Genomic DNA, 17850 nt, shown 5'->3' with positions numbered 1-17850 from the left:
GTACACAAGGCTCACTTGCATATAAGGAAGCAATTCCATTGCTTGTAAATTCAATATGGCAGTAGTGATTGGTGAAGTTATATTAAGCCTTAGCTTACTTAGCAAATAGTGAATTCCGGAAAAAGTTCTACTAATATTTGGCTTTAATTAATGAATAATAGTTCATATTTTCCTCTGCCAATTATTTATGACAGAATAGTTAAGTTTCACTTTGAACTAGATAAGGTAAGGGGAGAGTTTAGGTGTGATTTTAGTATTATATTTTTGAAGAGAACTAAATGCAGTTATACAAATTCAATTAAAATGAATCAAAATGAACAATAGTAAGCATACTTTTTGAGATCAATATTAACAAAAGTGTGTTGAACGGTAAGATTTTATTATGAATGAAACATACACCGGAAAGAATAGGAGCAACATTACTGACACACAGAGTTACAAATTACAATATTAAACACCAAACCTAAGATCCTAACTCCTAATGGTATATATGCATTTCAAGAACCAGTTAACGCCAAAGCAAAGAACATGAATTGTTAACACGTCATATTCATTTTCAATTGAGATTGTTGAAGACTATAGAGATCGCCATCCTCCCACATCTTACACAAAAAATTAAAAGAAACCTGGCAAAAGGTAGCATTTAACTAGCAACTATTCCTCATGTGTTTTCGAATAACATTTTTTTAAAACCTTACTTCTCCCTCTCTTTTTCTACATACTAACCTTGCTAGTTAGAGCAACAACTTCTGCTTTCTGTATTACCTTGCATATTGGAGACATTTATGGTAGTTCCTTGGGGAAGGCCCGTAGAAGAAGTGGCCTCTTGTGCTGCCAGTGCCTTTTTGCTTATAATGTGATATATATCAAACAAAATGGTTTGGAATGCCTTCTCCACATTGTATGCCTCCAATGCTGAAGTCTCTAGAAAGGACAAACCTTCCCTCTCAGCCAAACTTTGAGCATCATCAGTAGGAATTGCTCTCAGATGATTCAGGTCAGATTTGTTTCCAGCCATCATGATAACGATGTTGGAGTCTGCATGGTCCCTTAGTTCACGGAGCCACCTCTGCACATTGTCAAATGTTTGCCTCTTGGTTATGTCATACACCAACAAGGCACCAACTGCTCCTCTATAGTAGGCACTAGTGATAGCTCTGTACCTCTCTTGCCCTGCAGTGTCCCATATTTGTGCCTTTACAGTCTTCCCCTCCACCTGCATAAACATGTGTTTCCAAGGAAGGGATTAACAACTCTTCATGCAGCTGACAATAAAAATATATATAGCATTTTGGACATTCAATTCCTTCATTTTCTTCACATGGGAAAATCATCAAACATGCAAGAGGAATCATAAAAAAGAAACTTGTTAGGTTCATCTATTCACAGTTGACATTTCTGCTGATCTTATCACCCCTCAAACCTCGTGCATATCACTCTTATCATACAGAGGTAATTTTATTTTATTATTATTCGGTGAGAACTCTTGTATAATACTACATTATTTCCTTTCAGTGTAAAATCTTGTGTGTTCTTAGATGGGATTATAACAGAATGGCAGTACCTCAAGTCTTTTTTCATTGATACTAGTATATTGGATGAGTTTCAACTTGCAAATATTATTAACTGTTGTTCAATGGAGAAAAGACAATATAGTATGCAGTTCTTCAAATTCCTATTCAATTCAAGGAAAAGTATAATTCTTGTTAAGAAATGATGCTCTTGACCTACTTGCTTAAATTTCATAACCGAGCCTCCCTTTCCAAGGCGTGGATTCTTAAGTACAAATTAAATTTCACATCAAGGTCAAAATGAATCGTGCCACATTACAAGTACCATAATTCATGTTCTAAATGAAATAAACTTTTGTATGAATTCACCCTATTAGAATGGATTGTTAGCATTTTCTTCAAGTAAAATAGAGAGAAAGTTCCCATGACATTGTGAAAGACCAGTTTATTATAGATGACTGCGTTATGATTTTACCGATTAGTGCGACATGTTGAAAACAGAAAATTCATCACATAATATACTTCAAAGATTACATAATTTTCTATAATGTTCAAGAACCATTCTTTCATTAAAGCTGCTTTTCTCAATCAATCAAAGAATGTGAAGAAAGCAACAAGAAGTGTGATATAACATCATCCAAAAATAAAAACTGAAGAAGAAAATATACATATGGTATGTGTAAATGAAGGAACCTGCAATGTTCTGGTTGCGAATTCAACCCCAATGGTAGACTTAGATTCCAAGCAGAACTCGTTTCGCGTAAACCTGGAAAGGATGTTAGACTTGCCAACCCCCGAGTCCCCGATCAAAACGACCTTGAAGAGGTAGTCGTATTCATTATCCACTTTGTACGCCATGCAAAAGAATGGAACGCAAAATCAAAGTGGGGGAAATAAATTGTTCGTTAGAAGGGTTCAAGATTCAAACTTTGGGAGGAGTGAGGAACAAGGAGAGAGAAAGAGAGAGAAGAAAGGGGCACATTGCAAGGTCAACAACGTTAGCCCAAACAACATTAGCGGACGACAAAACAAACCCACTTTCAACGGACTTTTCTCAACTCCCGCAAAATTGGAATGTTTTTCTTTAATTAATTATTTAATTACTATTAACTATTCATTTTCAAATCATCATCGAATCAGAATCTTATTTATTAGATAAAAGGTTTGTTTTTTGTTACATATATAATATAATATAATATAATACCCAAAAATATACAAGTTGGCAATGTAAATGAACAAATATCAGAGTGTTTTCTGGTACTGTAAATGATTATTATGGAAGTATATTTCTTCTGCAATTAAGTCTTGTGAAAGCTTAACTGTTTTAAGAAGATTTATAATTGTGATTTAAATAAGAGAAAACAAGTGGTGAAAGGTGGAAAGGTTTTCAGCTTATTACAATTAATCCAATACAAAATTTTTGGTAAATTATATCTAACAATTATATGAATTCATGGAAATTTTCAAATACTCAATCAAATGGAAATTTGTAAAAAATAATAAAACATGAATAATTTTAAATTTTTATAATTTTTTAGTTAATTACGTTTTTAGTTTATATAAAATGGGTAAGTTCTTTATGCAAAAAGAATTTCCTCCTAAATTTTTAAACCTTTGATCTCTAATATTATATAATGTCAAGTGATTCCTACTAATACTTTAGTATAGTGCTTCCGACACTTTAAAATGAATATTAAGAACTAAAATAAATATTTAAATTTTTGGAGAAATAAAATTATGTCTACTCTAATATTCGAAATATTCAGAAGTAACAAAAAAGTTTAGAAAATAGTTTAGAGTAGTAAAAATTTAAAATAGATAACTAAATAATTAAATTTTCTATTTTATATAATCAATATAAAAAAAATTCTTCTAAATTAAAATCAGTTCTTACGAAAACTAAGTTGATATATACGAGAAAATTTTAAAAAATGTTTTGAAAACTGATTTGTGAATACTACACTCTATATATGGCATATGGTATATACAATATCCCATATATCCCATCTATATGTTATATACCAAACACATACATTTACGCTTTTGACAAAAAATATATAATTATTATATTGAAATAAAAAATATTATTAAATTATAATTTTTTATTAAATTAACTATAGAAATAAATAATTCTTTTTTATTTTCTTTATAACAATGTATAGTGAAGATTTTTTTGGTATACACATGTTGTTTTCCAATTTTATCTTTATAGTATTAAAATTAAAATACAATAAATTTAATGATTATTTTATTTTAAATTGAAATTGAAATTTAAAAAAATTTAGAGAAATTTAAAATAAATCAATTTCTTACAATTTTACCCTTTAAATAACTATTTTTTATTTTAAATAATTATTGCTAATAAAAAGCCACATAAACAATAAAAAAAACACATAAAAAAGTTTTAAAAAATTATTTATTTTTATAATTACTTTTAATAAAAATCATTTTATAATTTAATAGTATATTTTTATTTTAATAGTTATTATAATAATAGTAATTTTTGTGAAAAGAAAAATCATCTTTTGATAAAAAAACAATTTATTTATTTAATGTTATATATATTGAATAATTAATTTTTAAATAATTAAATAATTAATTTTTAAAATAATTGTTACATATATATAATAATTTTTATCTTTTAATATATATAATTTAAGAATACACTCAATTATTGTTATAATTTAATCGACCATTGTTTAATATATACCAGGTTCCACCGCGGTCCGATGATTAAATTAAAAACTCTCATTGCAACATCAATATTGTCTTCAAAACATTACGAAAGTCACCATTTTCCAGATCGATATATTACGAAGTGGACTTTAAGCCTAACTCAACCCCATAAAACCGGTTCATAGTCGATGTGGGATCTCCAACACACCCCCTCACGCCGAGAGTGATAGATAAAAGCTCGTGCGTGGGACTATATATTTTGGGTGGTCCGATAGCGGTGGCACGATAGGCCCAACAAATACTCACTAGGATAGGCTCGAAATGGCTTTGATACCATATTACAAAGTGGACTTTAAGCCTAACTCAACCCCATAAAACCGGCTCATGAGATGAGGTTTGCACCCACTTATATACAATGAAAGGCTCTAATCTCTAGTCGATGTGGGATCTCCAACACACCCCCCTCATGAGCCGGTTTTATGGGGTTGAGTTAGGCTTAAAGTCCACTTTGTAATACGATAAAAGAAAAAAAAAACACTTTGATTCTTAATATTATGACTGATGTGTAAAACTTTAGCCACTTATTTTTTAGCTATAGATTGAAATGCATTTTTAACCATCCCCGTTCCTCTTATTCATTGACATAACTTAATAAATATTTTCGGATCAATGGAAATAATGTCATGCCATCTTTCAGTATGGACCAAATACGATATTAATTCTTGTCGATGACGGTCTTTTTGTGAAACAAACTTCAATATATAACATTATTTATCTCCATTAGCATGCAACACATTCAATCCATATCCAATCATGCAAAAGATTGTTATTATTGTTACTTGCATCTACAAATTGATTTGTTCTTGTATTTGTAAAATTAATGTGAAATTGACACCAACAACATCAAAATTTATATCATTTCTACTAGATATCTCGACATTGTCAAAATACATTAACCAATAATTATTGTTAAACTTGGTCACAAATTCTTGAAAATTTTAACTAAGTCTAAAAATCACATTTTAGAAAAAATAATAACACGTAAAATACAAAATTAAATTATATAATTAATTTTAACATCTTAACATAAAACTATATTGTGGAGTTTAAATTATGTTTACTTCACTTCTAACTTTTTATTTAAATATTTTTTTACTTCAATTTTAAAAAGTTTAAATATGATATGTAAAACAGTCTTTTCAAAATATTATCTGTAAGGTATATATAAGTAGAAATTTTATACCTATAATTATTTCATAAATTCAAAATAGTATTCTTTATACTTAAAATTATTTTATAAATTCAAAATAATATTTATATAGTTTTTTTATTTCATTTTTAAAATAAAAATAAATATTATATGTAAAGTATATGTAAAGTAGTATTTTTTAAATATTTAAATATTCTTTATATTTATAATTATTTTATAAATTTAAAATAATATTTATAAAGTTTTTTTACTTGATATTTTTAAAAACATTATATGTAAAGTATCTGTAAAGTAGTATTTTAAAATATTTAAAAAAAAAGTGTACTTATAATTATTTTATAAATTCAAAATAATATTTATAATTATTTTTTTCAATTATATTCTTATTTATGTTATATCTATCAAAATCAGTTTTACAAGTTATATACAAATAAATTTTAATTTAATAATTAGATTTATTTAATATTTCAAAAATTTCATGTTTTTAAACTTAATTACTATTGTCAATCACCATTCAAGTTTTTGTGAAAAATAATAAGCCTTATTCAACAAAAACAAATCACCTAATTATCATTATATATTTTATATGTACATATATAAAAAAAATAATAAATAATTATTTACTTAACCAAACAAAAAAAACATTTACCCATATACATAAATCAAATAATCACAACATTATACATCAAAATGAAAAATAAAAAATAATTATTCAAAAACAAGGGATAATGGATTTTGCATGCAACTAATCGGCTATCCCTCACATCAAATATCAAAAACCAAATTGTTGTATAGTGCAACATTGATTGCTCAAAAAATTTGTGTGAGAATCGATTTTCTGGTATGTACTTGTGTGTGAACACGTGAACTCTTCAATAACTATCGACGTTACGATCGCACACGGACTACAACCGCACACGCACACCATGTCGAGCTACACCTACCAAGCACCATCAACGGAGCATCACCAACTACCACGACAAGCCACACACAACACCACCAAGGATCATGTGCACCACGTCGAGCCACACTGCACACCTCCGACGACCTCATCAACAAGAACAAACTCCTCACAACATTTACACTCAACTCCTCCTTTAACTCAAAGCACAAAACTCACCTCCCCTCACTCACATCCCGTATTTATCATTCCATTAACTCATCACCCACCACATTCAAACGGTAAAAGCATTCAGGATGCCAAAACCAACTTTCCTTGCCTTTCCACGCCACCCAATCCATACTTAACCCTCTAATCCAAATAGAAAATATATTGCTTTTCAATTCAAGTAAACAGTAATCACTCAGATGCAAGCAAACAATGTGTAAGTGAATTTGGTCAAGATGCGGATGTGAGAACTACTATATTGTACAAACAAATGTATATATTAATATAGATTTTCTACTAAAAGATGTATACTATCTATAAAATAAATACAAAATTTATACTAATTATAATGATTAATGGCAGGTAATTGATACTAAAAGTATTATATTTTTGTATAATCAAATTTTATCTTTTTGAATATAAAGATCTTCTAAAACACCTCAAGTATATTATAGAAATTATTAGTAATATGGATTATACTATTTTCAACTTTTAAATATCACATAGTTTGTTTTCAGAGGAAAAAAATAAATTTATTTACTGTTTATAAAAAAAAAATTCGAAAAACTCGAGAATAAAATGTCAAAAGTACAAAAAAAACAAAAACCTTTAGAATATTTAAACTTTCTTTAAGATTTAAAAGGAATTTACTGGGAAAGTGTATATAATCATTTATATATATATATATATTATAAATTATTTATAATTTATAATTTAAATATAATATATTAATAATAATAATATTTTAAATATAATGAAATAGTTAATTAAAATAATAATAATAAAAAATAATTAATTTAAGTTTAATATTTTATTTTAAAATATAATTTTATTCTACGAATATTTTATGCTATCTTTTATTTTAATTTATATTCATATTTTAATATATTTTTAAAAAATATTTTTTTCAGTTACATTAATAAGATTTAACATAAATTTTACACTCAAATTTATTTATTTATTTATTTTTTTAATCCAAACAATTTCATCTTTCAGCATTTTCCCTTCCTTTTTCTTCTATTTTCAATCTCTCTCGTCCAAACAAAACAATATTTTTATATTAATAAATAATTATCAAGAACTTATTTAAAACTTTCTTTTATCACATTGTTGCGGTGGTGTGGGTGTGTTGAAGTGGTTGTTGGTTGGGAGGGGTTGTGATGGTAATGGATTAGGAGGAATGGGCGGAGTTGGGACGATGGTTTGAAAAAATTGTTGAATCCTTTCTCTATAATTGCTTTGAAATCCCCAAACATATAAAAAAATTATTTTTTGAAGTGTGAATGATCACTAAACAGTAAATACTTGTTCGCGATGTATTATGTAAGTTTCTCAGTATATAACCGGAATTTTTTGGATAATCCTAAGATATCAGAACTAACAAGTAAAGAAAAAGAATAAAATAAAATTTTAATATATAAAGAAGTAGAGAGAAGAGAGAACGGGAAATGTGTATGTGGGAGCAAAGGCGATGTGTATATTTATACTGAGGAGAAATTAAAATTGTCATCGATTGACTTGAGTGCAAAACTCTGCTTCTGATCTGTTTCTTTTGGATCTGTTTCTTTTGGATTCTGTTGTGCGTTTTCTCGTTGCATTGGAACGTGATTCTGTTGGAACAAAGGGGCTCTACCTATTGATCACACTCCGACCATAAAGTCAGTGAGAGCTTACTAAAATAAGATAAGTATATGGTTTCGGTCTAGAATTCAAAAACAGAGTACCTTTACCTGGGTCTCAAGCCCCTTTTATAGCTTACTCGTTTAACAACTTTCACTCACGAGAATATAACAGAAAACCACCTACTCACGGACACCACTTATCTTCAGGTGCTAATAGCATGAAAACATTCTGTTTAACATGTCTCGGGTGCTCCTCTTTTATTCTCAACAACTATTAATATGTAACTAACATGTATTAATTAATATATAACTAACTTGCATATTATCACAAAAGATAAAATATCTCTTTATCTTCAGAATAATATGATAACAGATTTAAACAATAACAATTATATCTATTATCTTTAGAATAATATCACAACAGATAAAATATATATAACTAACTTGCATATTATCACAAGAGATAAAATATCTCTTTATCTTCAGAATAATATGATAACAGATTTAAACAATAACAATTATATATTTCATCTTCATAATAATATCACAATAGATAAAATATCTCTTTATCTTTTATCTTAATTACCTTTCCTGGGCCGAGGTCTCGAGCATTTCTAAGAAGTTTCTTTTGTATCCTGGGGGACTTGTGCAATACACCGCGGATAATTCCTTATGGACAATGATCACTCACGCCTCAGGAAATCAATTTTCTTCGTGTTTTAAAGTCCAACTTACTACAATCGTAAGAACTTATGACTAACAATACGGACAACAACAACAACTCTGCTATGGAAACGTCAAGCGTTATTTCCGCAATGCAAACCATTCTTGCAAAACCTTTTCCAGACGTCTCGAAAATTGAAGTCTTCACTGGTTAGAATTTTCGACATTGGCAAGAATGCGTGTTCGCCTTATTAGACATGTACGGAGTCGCTTTTTCACTTACAACTTCTAAACCTGACTCAAGCACGGATGCAAAACAAATTTATGCTTGGACCCATGCAAATAAGGTATGTCGTCACACCTTAGTCAGTGCGTTATCTAACGATCTGTTCGATGTCTATTGCTTTTACAAGGAAGCAAAAGATATTTGGGATTCCCTAATCCTCAAATACACTGCCAAAGACGTCGTTAGACAAAATTTCGTGATAGAAAACTACTATCGTTGGGAGATGATCGAAGACAAAGACATAAAAATTAAGATAAACGAATACCACACGTTGCTTGGAGATATCAAGACTGAGTCTATAGTCTTGCCTAATGAATTCGTGTCCAAATTGTTGATCGAAAAGCTTCCACAATCTTGGATTAATTACAAACAACAACTGAAGCACAAGCAAATGTCACTATCAGATCTGATCACTCACATCATCATTTAAGACACAAATAGGAAGGAGTGTGTTGTTGCAAGGGCCAAAACTTTGACTGCCAAACCAAACATGGTAAAAGACAAACCAGCTTAAAAAATGTACGAGAAAAAATCAGATCACAAAAAGAAATATAATAATGAATTCTCTCGTCCCAATGGAACTAACCCCACCTTCAAGAAAAAGAGTATAATTTTTTTGTCTGTGGAAGGCCAGGTCATCATGCACCTCAGTGCAGACATAGGGCCAAAAACGACTATCCTCCTAAGGAAAATCTGGCTGGAGGGGAAGATATCATTGTTGTAGTCGTTTCACAAGTAAATCTTGTGACTAATGTGAGCAAATGGGTGGTAGACTCTGGGGCTACCAGACACATCTATGCAAACAGAAATGTGTTTGCCTCCTATACAAGTGTGGGGGATGGAGAAGAATAAGTTTATCTCGGTGATTCCAGGACAACTCCATTCCTAGGAAAAGGAAAGGTTCTTCTAAAGCTCACATCTGGTAAAACTCTGGCTTTGAGTGATGTGTTACATGTGCCATCAATTAGAGTTAATTTGATCTCTGTAGCATTGTTAGGCAAAGTTAGGGTTAAAGTGTCATTTGAATCTGACAAGGTTGTTATGAAAAAAAAATAATGTTTTTGTGGGGAAGGGATATTGTGATCAAGGTCTTTTTGTATTGAACATTTCTGAAGTTATTAATGAATTTGGGTCTTCTACTTATATTGTTGATTCGTATGATGTGTGGCATGCTAGATTAGGACATGTGAATTATTCATATGTTATGAAATTGCAACGACTAGGATTAATCAACATGCATGAAAAACAAAATAGTAAATGTGATATATGTGTAGAATCTAAAATAATGAAGAAAACATGTCATTATGTAGAACGTCAAACTGAAATACCTAAGAGTGTGAGAGTAATGTTACCCAATCCTAAGAAAAGGAAAATAGGTTCTAAAACTTCTAATTGCATGTTCTTAGGATATGCAGAACATAGTGTTGCCTATGGGTTTCTAATTCTTAATAGTGATATAATTGAACATAAGACTATAGTAGAGACAAAAAAATGTTGAGTTGCAATTTCATAACATACGAATAATTCACATGTTCTAATCTAGCATGCCACACATCATACAAATCAACAATATAAGTAAAAGACTCAGATTCATTAATAACTTCAGAAATGTTCAATACAAAAAGACCTTGATTACAATATCCCTTCCCCATAAAAACATTATTTTTTTCATAACAATCTTGTCAGATTCAAATCACACTTTAACCCTAACTTTGCCTAGCAATGCTACAGAGATCAAATTAACTCTAATTGATGGCACATGTAGCACTTCACTCAAAGCCAGAGTTTTATCATATGTGAGCTTTAAAAGAACCTTTCATTTTCCTAGAACATGAGTTGTCTTGGAATTACCAAGATAAACTTATTCTTCTCCATCCCCCACACTTATGTAGGAGGTAAACACGTTTTTATTTGCACAAATATGTGTAGTAGTCCTAGAGTCTAGCACTCATTTACTCACATTGGTCTCAAGATTTACTTGTGAAACAATTACAACAATGGTATCTTCCCCTTCGGCTAGATTTGTCTTAGGAGGATAGTCATTTTTTGCCCTAGGTTTGCACTGAGGTGCAAGATGACCTGGTTTTCCACAGACAAAACAATTATACCTTTTTTTTCTTGAAGGTGGGGTTAGTTCCATTGGGACAAGAGAATTTATTATTATATTTCTTTTTGTGATCAGGTTTTTTTTCGTACCTTTTTGGAGCTTGTTTATCTTCTACCATGTTTGCTTTGAGACAAAACTTTGGCCCTTACAATAGCACACTCATTTCTGTTTGTGTTTTCAATGACGATGTGGGTGATCAGATCTGGCATAGACATTTGTTTGTGTTTGTGCTTCAATTGTTGCATGTAGTCATTTCAAGATTGCGGAAGCTTTTCTATCATTTAGACACGAATTCATCAGGCAAGACTATGCTCTCTGCTTTGATATCATTCAAGCAGATTTTGTTATTCGTTTATCTGAATTTTTATGTCTTTGCCTTCAATCATCTCCCAATAATAGTAGTTTCCGATCATGAACCTTTGTCTAACGACGTCTTCAACAATGTATTTAAGGATAACAGAATCTCAAATATTTTTTGTTTCCTTGTAAGAGCAATAAACATCGAACAAATCACTAGAAAACTCACTCAGTAAGGTGTGACGGCATACCTTATTTGCATGAGTTCAAACATCAATTTGTTTCGCAGGCGTGCTTGAGTCGGGTTTAGAAGTTGTAAGTGGAAAAGCGACTTCATACATGTCAAACTGGGTGGACACGTGTTCTTGCTAGCGTCAGAAATTCCGACCGGTGAAAACTTCAACTTTCGAGACGTCCAAAATCGATTTCACAAAAATGGTTTGAGTTGTGGAAACAATGTTTGATGTCTCCAGTATAGAGTTGTTGTTGTTTGTATTGTCAGTCATAAGAGATTTTAATCTAGAAGAATGGATAGAGAAGAGAGAACGTGAACAGAAGGGGAAACACATATTTATAGTGAGGAGAGAAACCAAAACTATCGCAACTTGAAAACTTAGAAAAGTGGCACCATTCCATGGGTCTGGCCGCCGGAGAAGGAGGAGAACCTACAAGAAAAGAGGAGCCAATCATCCAAGACTTGCAGAGAAAGCTCATAGCCAGTGGCCAAGACTTCTGTAACGTTCTGTAACCTTTCACAACATTCTTCAACCTTACGAGATCTCTTCCAAAAAGATCAAGTGAAAATAGTATATACATATAATACTCATCCATACCCAATTTAAAAAATCTGATATTATTCATATTAATATCCATTCCATATTTACTAATTTTCTTTATCAAAATCACGACGAGTTCGAAGAATAGAACAAATTTATTTGTCATCCATAATTATAACAATTTATGTATTTTTTTATAACTATCTTTATAGTAATTATTTTCACTAAATGTAAACATTTATTTCTAATATAAATGTAAACATAGAGATAATTAATATTAGATAAAGGATACCAAAAATACCCTTTTGAATTTTGTTTTCTCTCTTGGCTAGGGTTTGTTGTGTGGTGACGGCAAGGGGTTTGCAGGGCGATTTGGCTTGCGGTTGTAGTGGGTGGCAGTGCCTCTGGAGGTGCACCGGTGGGTGGCGTGGTGGTTCACTGGTGGTGCGACGCGGTGCGGTGCGGTGCTAGGGTTGTGCGACGGCGCGGAGTGCTTTGGGTGTGCGCGTCTGGGTATGGTGCAGTACGCGGCGTCTGCAACTGCTATTTCTGGTGACGCACGACGGCCTGGCAGTGCGACGGTGTGCGCAAGCTGGTTGCTGGTAACGTGCGACGACCTGGCTAGTGCGCCGGTGAGCGCGAGCGTGGCGGTCTAGTGCGGCTGGTGCCCGGCAGTGGTGCAGTGCGTGCCGTGGTGGTTCGCTGGCTGGTCTGTGGCGGGCAGCAAGTGGTTCTTGGTGGCAGCTTGTTAGCCTTTGGAAATGGCGGAAGACTCTATGGTTTCCTCATCCATAGGCTTGTTTGATGAATCAAGAAGTGTTCCCTATTAAGAAAGCGTATGATATGTCAGACCAAAGGAAGATGTTTGCTTAGGCTTTGGAAATACATGTGACATTCTTTTGTTCCAACTACCTATCCCTTGTATTAAGGGAGACATGGTTGTTGTCTGGGTTGATGAGGCAGATTACTTGGTTGATCTTGAGAATTGTAAGACTCATCTACATGGTCGGATTATTCTATATAAAAGGGATAAACCTCTCACACACCTTGATTTAACTAAGAAGTTGCAGCCGGTGTGGAAGGCTCTTGGAGCATGGAAAACAATTCCTCTTGGAAAGGGTTTCCATGAGTTTGAGTTCACTATGAGATGGGCCATCGGAATGGGTTCATTGCAGTTATCTCTTAGTCTTTTGAGATTGTTTGCCTAGAAAAAAGACTTTGTTCCATATACTATGAAGAGTACTAAAACTCAAGTCTGGGTTAGAATCTACCATTTGCGTTTGGAGTATTGGAGACTAAGGGTGATATTTTTCATCACCAGAGGTCTTGGTACTCCTTTGTCTTTGGATGATCATAACATGAGAAATAATAGGGGTTTGTTTGCTAGAGTGCTAGAGGATATTGATTTGTTGTCCCCTTATGACTTTGTACAGCACTCGCGGAATATGAAACAAAACAATTAAAAGGAGTGTTGAAGTGATTGTGTTGACAATGATTAATAATAATAAGAAAAGAGACAAATAATTAATTGCTTCAAGGTTGTAAAAATAGGAATTAAGTTTTATTTTGATTAGCATGTTAATATCAAGTTCTTGGATTGAAATTGATGCAGTCTAAAATTCATTTATATCAATTCCTCGCATATAAAATATTTAACATGGTATTATTTATTATTATAAAAAAGTTAATATATTTTAAAAGTAAATCATAAATTTGTAAATACTAATTATGTAAATTTGTCAAAAATAAAAAATTATCATAAAATAATTGTGTTTGCATTAAAAATAAAATTTTGATATCCATAATTATACAAATTTTTAAATGAAAATGATTAATATATGCAAAAATTTAAACAAATTAGAAAAAATAATTTTGTATTGAATGTGAATAAAATTACTAATTGTATAATAATTTTTACAATAGTATATATTATATTTATCATGTTTAACTTATATGATGATTAATAATATTATGAAATTTAATTATCTATTATATTAAAAAAAATACAATTTAATGTATTCATAAAAACTACATTAACATATTAAATAAAAATATGATTACATATTATATTACATAAACTTTACAATTAATAATAACTTTAATGGTAATTGTAGTAATGAAGTAGTACCCTGACCATTCCTTATCCCATCATCTCCTCATCTTGTTTCCTTTCTCTACTTTTTATTATTGATCCCTCTTTTCCAGTGAAAGATATCATTTCCTAATCACATTCTCAACCAGCAAAACTTTTCGCATTCTCACCTGCTGTTGTTCTATTTCTTCATTTAATTTTATGCTTCCATTGGTTAAACCCATAACCATTTTATATCTCCCATTTATTATCCATTCATACTCGATTATTCATTTTAAAAAAATATAATTAATTATCTTTCATATTTTTCCACCCATCTTGATTATCTTCTTAAAAAAATATAATTGATTATTGATTCTATGTATTACTTATGATAATCGATTAACCCTGGTCCGAGTTCGAATGTTTTTTTTTTTTTTTTTTAAATTCTCACATGGAAGGTATGCGTAAAAAGGTGAATGTTAACTAATTAAGGGCAATAAAATAAAAAAGTTATTAATTTGAACATAGAAAATGGTTCCTCACTTTTGCTTTTCTATCTTTACACACTCTCTCATATACAGATGCAAACAAACATGAACCATGTTCTTCCTTTGTCCTTAACGACAGAAAAGAAAAATGGTGGAACCAAATACTTTGTCCTGAAGTACAGACAAATGGTGGAAGCAAATAGACTGGAAGAGATGAACTAAAATTTAAGACATGTATATAACAGAACAACAAACATGTGACGCACTGACAACTCAAACCACATAAAACAGTGGGGGAGGGGAAGACAAAAAAACATGTGATGCTGGTGCTTAAATATGATATCACAATCCAAGTATCTTATCCTCTTATCAGAAGGAACAGATGGGGTAGAGATTGAAACAAAAAGAAAAGTATAGTATAAATAAATATCGGTATTGTTCGGAAAAATAGGTAATTTTTCCACTAAAACAAAACCCTAACAGAGCTACCCGACAAATAATATTGAATAAATAAAGCGGAATAATAAAAGAGATAAAGAGGAAAAAACATACCCGAAAATTGTTAACGGAGTTCGACCTGTTTAGCCTAATCTCCGAGCACAGCAAAAACAACTCACTTTTATTATTATTATGAGAGAGAAGATATTACAAATTGGGATATCTGAAGGAGGAGAATTTAATTTATAACCCTCAAACCTCCTTCCCAAACAATGAACCCACCAATGTGGGACTTGGGATTAAGCCAAAATCAACATGTATGCCATTTTTTCTCTCTTTCAATAAACTTATTTCATTTCTAAAAAAATCTCATATACATGTGACAACAACATCGTTTACCACTGTATACGTGTTTACGCTTGATTAACTTTAAATCTACTTAGAATTAGGTTGATAAGATTTTTCATTTTTTTCAAAAATTAATGAAAAGGATAAAAGTATTTAAAAAATTAAATAAAATTTGACTCTTTCAAAATCGATTTTTGACCAGTTTTCTAACACGAACGACGTTATTTCACGTTGCTTTACTGCAAACTGAATTCTCAATAATGAACAAATTATTTTGATAAATAATAGCATAGATTAATTTACAGAAACATTTTTTGAAATAAGTTTATACAGAAAAAATCCATTAACTAGAAAGAATTATTTTTAATATAAATTATTTATTTTATATTAATCACTTAGATTAATTAAATTAGAAGTGAATATGAATATATTCTTTTATAAAAACATTAATATTTTTTTTCCTCTTATTGCATTTAATAGTTCAAATACAATACTTACATTAATATATATATATATATATATATATATATATATATATATATGAAATAGACTCAAAATTAATTCTTTAAATATAAATTTTTTGAGTGAGAAAAGAAACTTTCACCACTATATCAAACAAGTCTTTTTGTCATATTATGATTATTATTATATTTATTATTATAATTATTAATATTAATATTAATCAAATTAATAACATTATTAATATTATAAGTATTATTATTATTATTAATATTAATATTATTAATTTTATAATATTATTAATATTAATATTTTTAGTTCGTAGATAATATTCATCAACTTCACTTTGTAGGTAATACCCAGTAACTCTAGTTTGTAGGTAATACCACAAATTTCAGTGTATAGCTATTTCCTACCAACTGGGTCCGTATGTTTTTTTTTATCAGCAATAAAAAATCAATAAATGAGAACCACTTCAGGGTGGTCCAACCCTTTTACAAACACACATACAATTTAACTCCTAACTCGACACCCAAAACCGCCGGTCAAAAGACCAACCAAACCAAGCGCTAACTAGCTTTACCGAATCAGCCGTATACAGGCCAAAGGATCCAGAACCCAACAGGGATAGGAAAAATAAACTTTGCGGGACTTTGCAGCAATCCAAGACCACACCTTTACTTGTGCTGAGGCAAAAACTTCTAACACATCCGCCACTCCTCCATTAAAGACGATCGAGTTCCTATGCTTCCAAATTTCACTCACAATTCCAACCAAAATTGCCCCCAAACGTCTTTGTGTTCCTCAATGCTCTATTAGATTATCTCTTGTTAGAGAAGCTCATGAGGGGGGTTTAATGGGACATTTTGGGATTGCTAAAACTTTGGATGTGTTGCATGAACATTTCTTTGACCTCATATGCATAAACATGTTCATAGTTTGAGTGATAAATGCATAGCTTGCCACAAAGCTAAGTCTAAGATGCATCCCCATGGTCTATATACTCCTCTTCCTATCCCTTCAATGCCTTGGGTAGATATATCTATGGATTTCATCTTAGGCTTACCCAAGACATCAAAGGGAAAGGACTCCATTTTTGTGGTAGTGGATCGTTTTTCAAAAATGGCTCACTTTATTCCTTGCCACAAAGTGGATGATGCATGCCACATTGCAAACCTCTTCTTCCAAGAAGTGGTTCGCTTGCATGGGATTCCTAGGTCTATAGTGTCCGATAGAGATCCTAAGTTCTTGAGTCACTTTTGGAAGACCTTGTGGGGCAAGCTTGGAACTAAGCTTTTATTTTCTACCACTTGCCACACACAAACTGATGGTCAAACCGAGGTGGTGAATAGAACTTTGGGACAACTATTGAGATGTTTTATTTCGGGGAATCCTAGAGTGTGGGAGAATTTACTACCCCATGTTGAGTTTGCATATAATCGAGTAGTAAATTCTACCACCTCACATTCTCCTTTTGAGGTGGTCTATGGGTTTAATCCCCTAACACCTCTTGATCTTCTTCCTATTCCCCTTCTTGGAGATGTCTTGTGCAAAGATGGTGATGAAAAGGCTTCTTTTGTGAAAATTTTGCATAAAGACATCAAGAAGAGAATTGAGAAGAAGGTTGACAAGTATGCTGAACTTGCCAATAAAAGGAGAAAAGCATTGTTGTTTGATGAGGGCGATTGGGTTTGGCTTCACTTGAGGAAGGATCGTTTTCCTACTCAAAGGAAGTCCAAACTAATGCCTCGAGGGGATGGACCTTTCCAAATCCTCAAGAGGATTAA

General features: G+C 31.3%; 1 protein-coding gene across 1 annotated transcript; it reads right to left on the bottom strand.

The window, feature by feature from the left end:
* Positions 1 to 522: 522 nt before the first annotated feature.
* LOC137826585 (ras-related protein Rab2BV) lies at positions 523 to 2536 on the bottom strand. Its single transcript, XM_068632598.2, has 2 exons — positions 2205 to 2536; positions 523 to 1216 (listed from the first exon to the last, which is right to left on the bottom strand). Exons 1-2 carry the CDS (start codon positions 2367 to 2369, stop codon positions 731 to 733), a joined length of 651 nt encoding a protein of 216 aa, XP_068488699.1. The 5' UTR covers positions 2370 to 2536; the 3' UTR covers positions 523 to 730.
* Positions 2537 to 17850: the final 15314 nt, after the last annotated feature.

Source organism: Phaseolus vulgaris, chromosome 8 (assembly GCF_051622355.1).
Source record: "Phaseolus vulgaris cultivar YP4 chromosome 8, ASM5162235v1, whole genome shotgun sequence".
Taxonomy (NCBI): Eukaryota; Viridiplantae; Streptophyta; class Magnoliopsida; order Fabales; family Fabaceae; genus Phaseolus; species Phaseolus vulgaris.
The sequence above is the reverse complement of the archived record's forward strand: the minus strand, read 5'-3'. Positions and strand labels throughout refer to the sequence as shown.

Bases quoted from the DNA above. Each gene is read 5' to 3' on its own strand.
- LOC137826585 (XM_068632598.2), bottom strand. From the start codon at position 2,369: ATGGCGTACAAAGTGGATAATGAATACGACTACCTCTTCAAGGTCGTT. The intron at 1,217-2,204 runs GTTCCTTCATTT...ATGTTTATGCAG, and splicing joins TCGCAACCAGAACATTGCAG to GTGGAGGGGAAGACTGTAAA.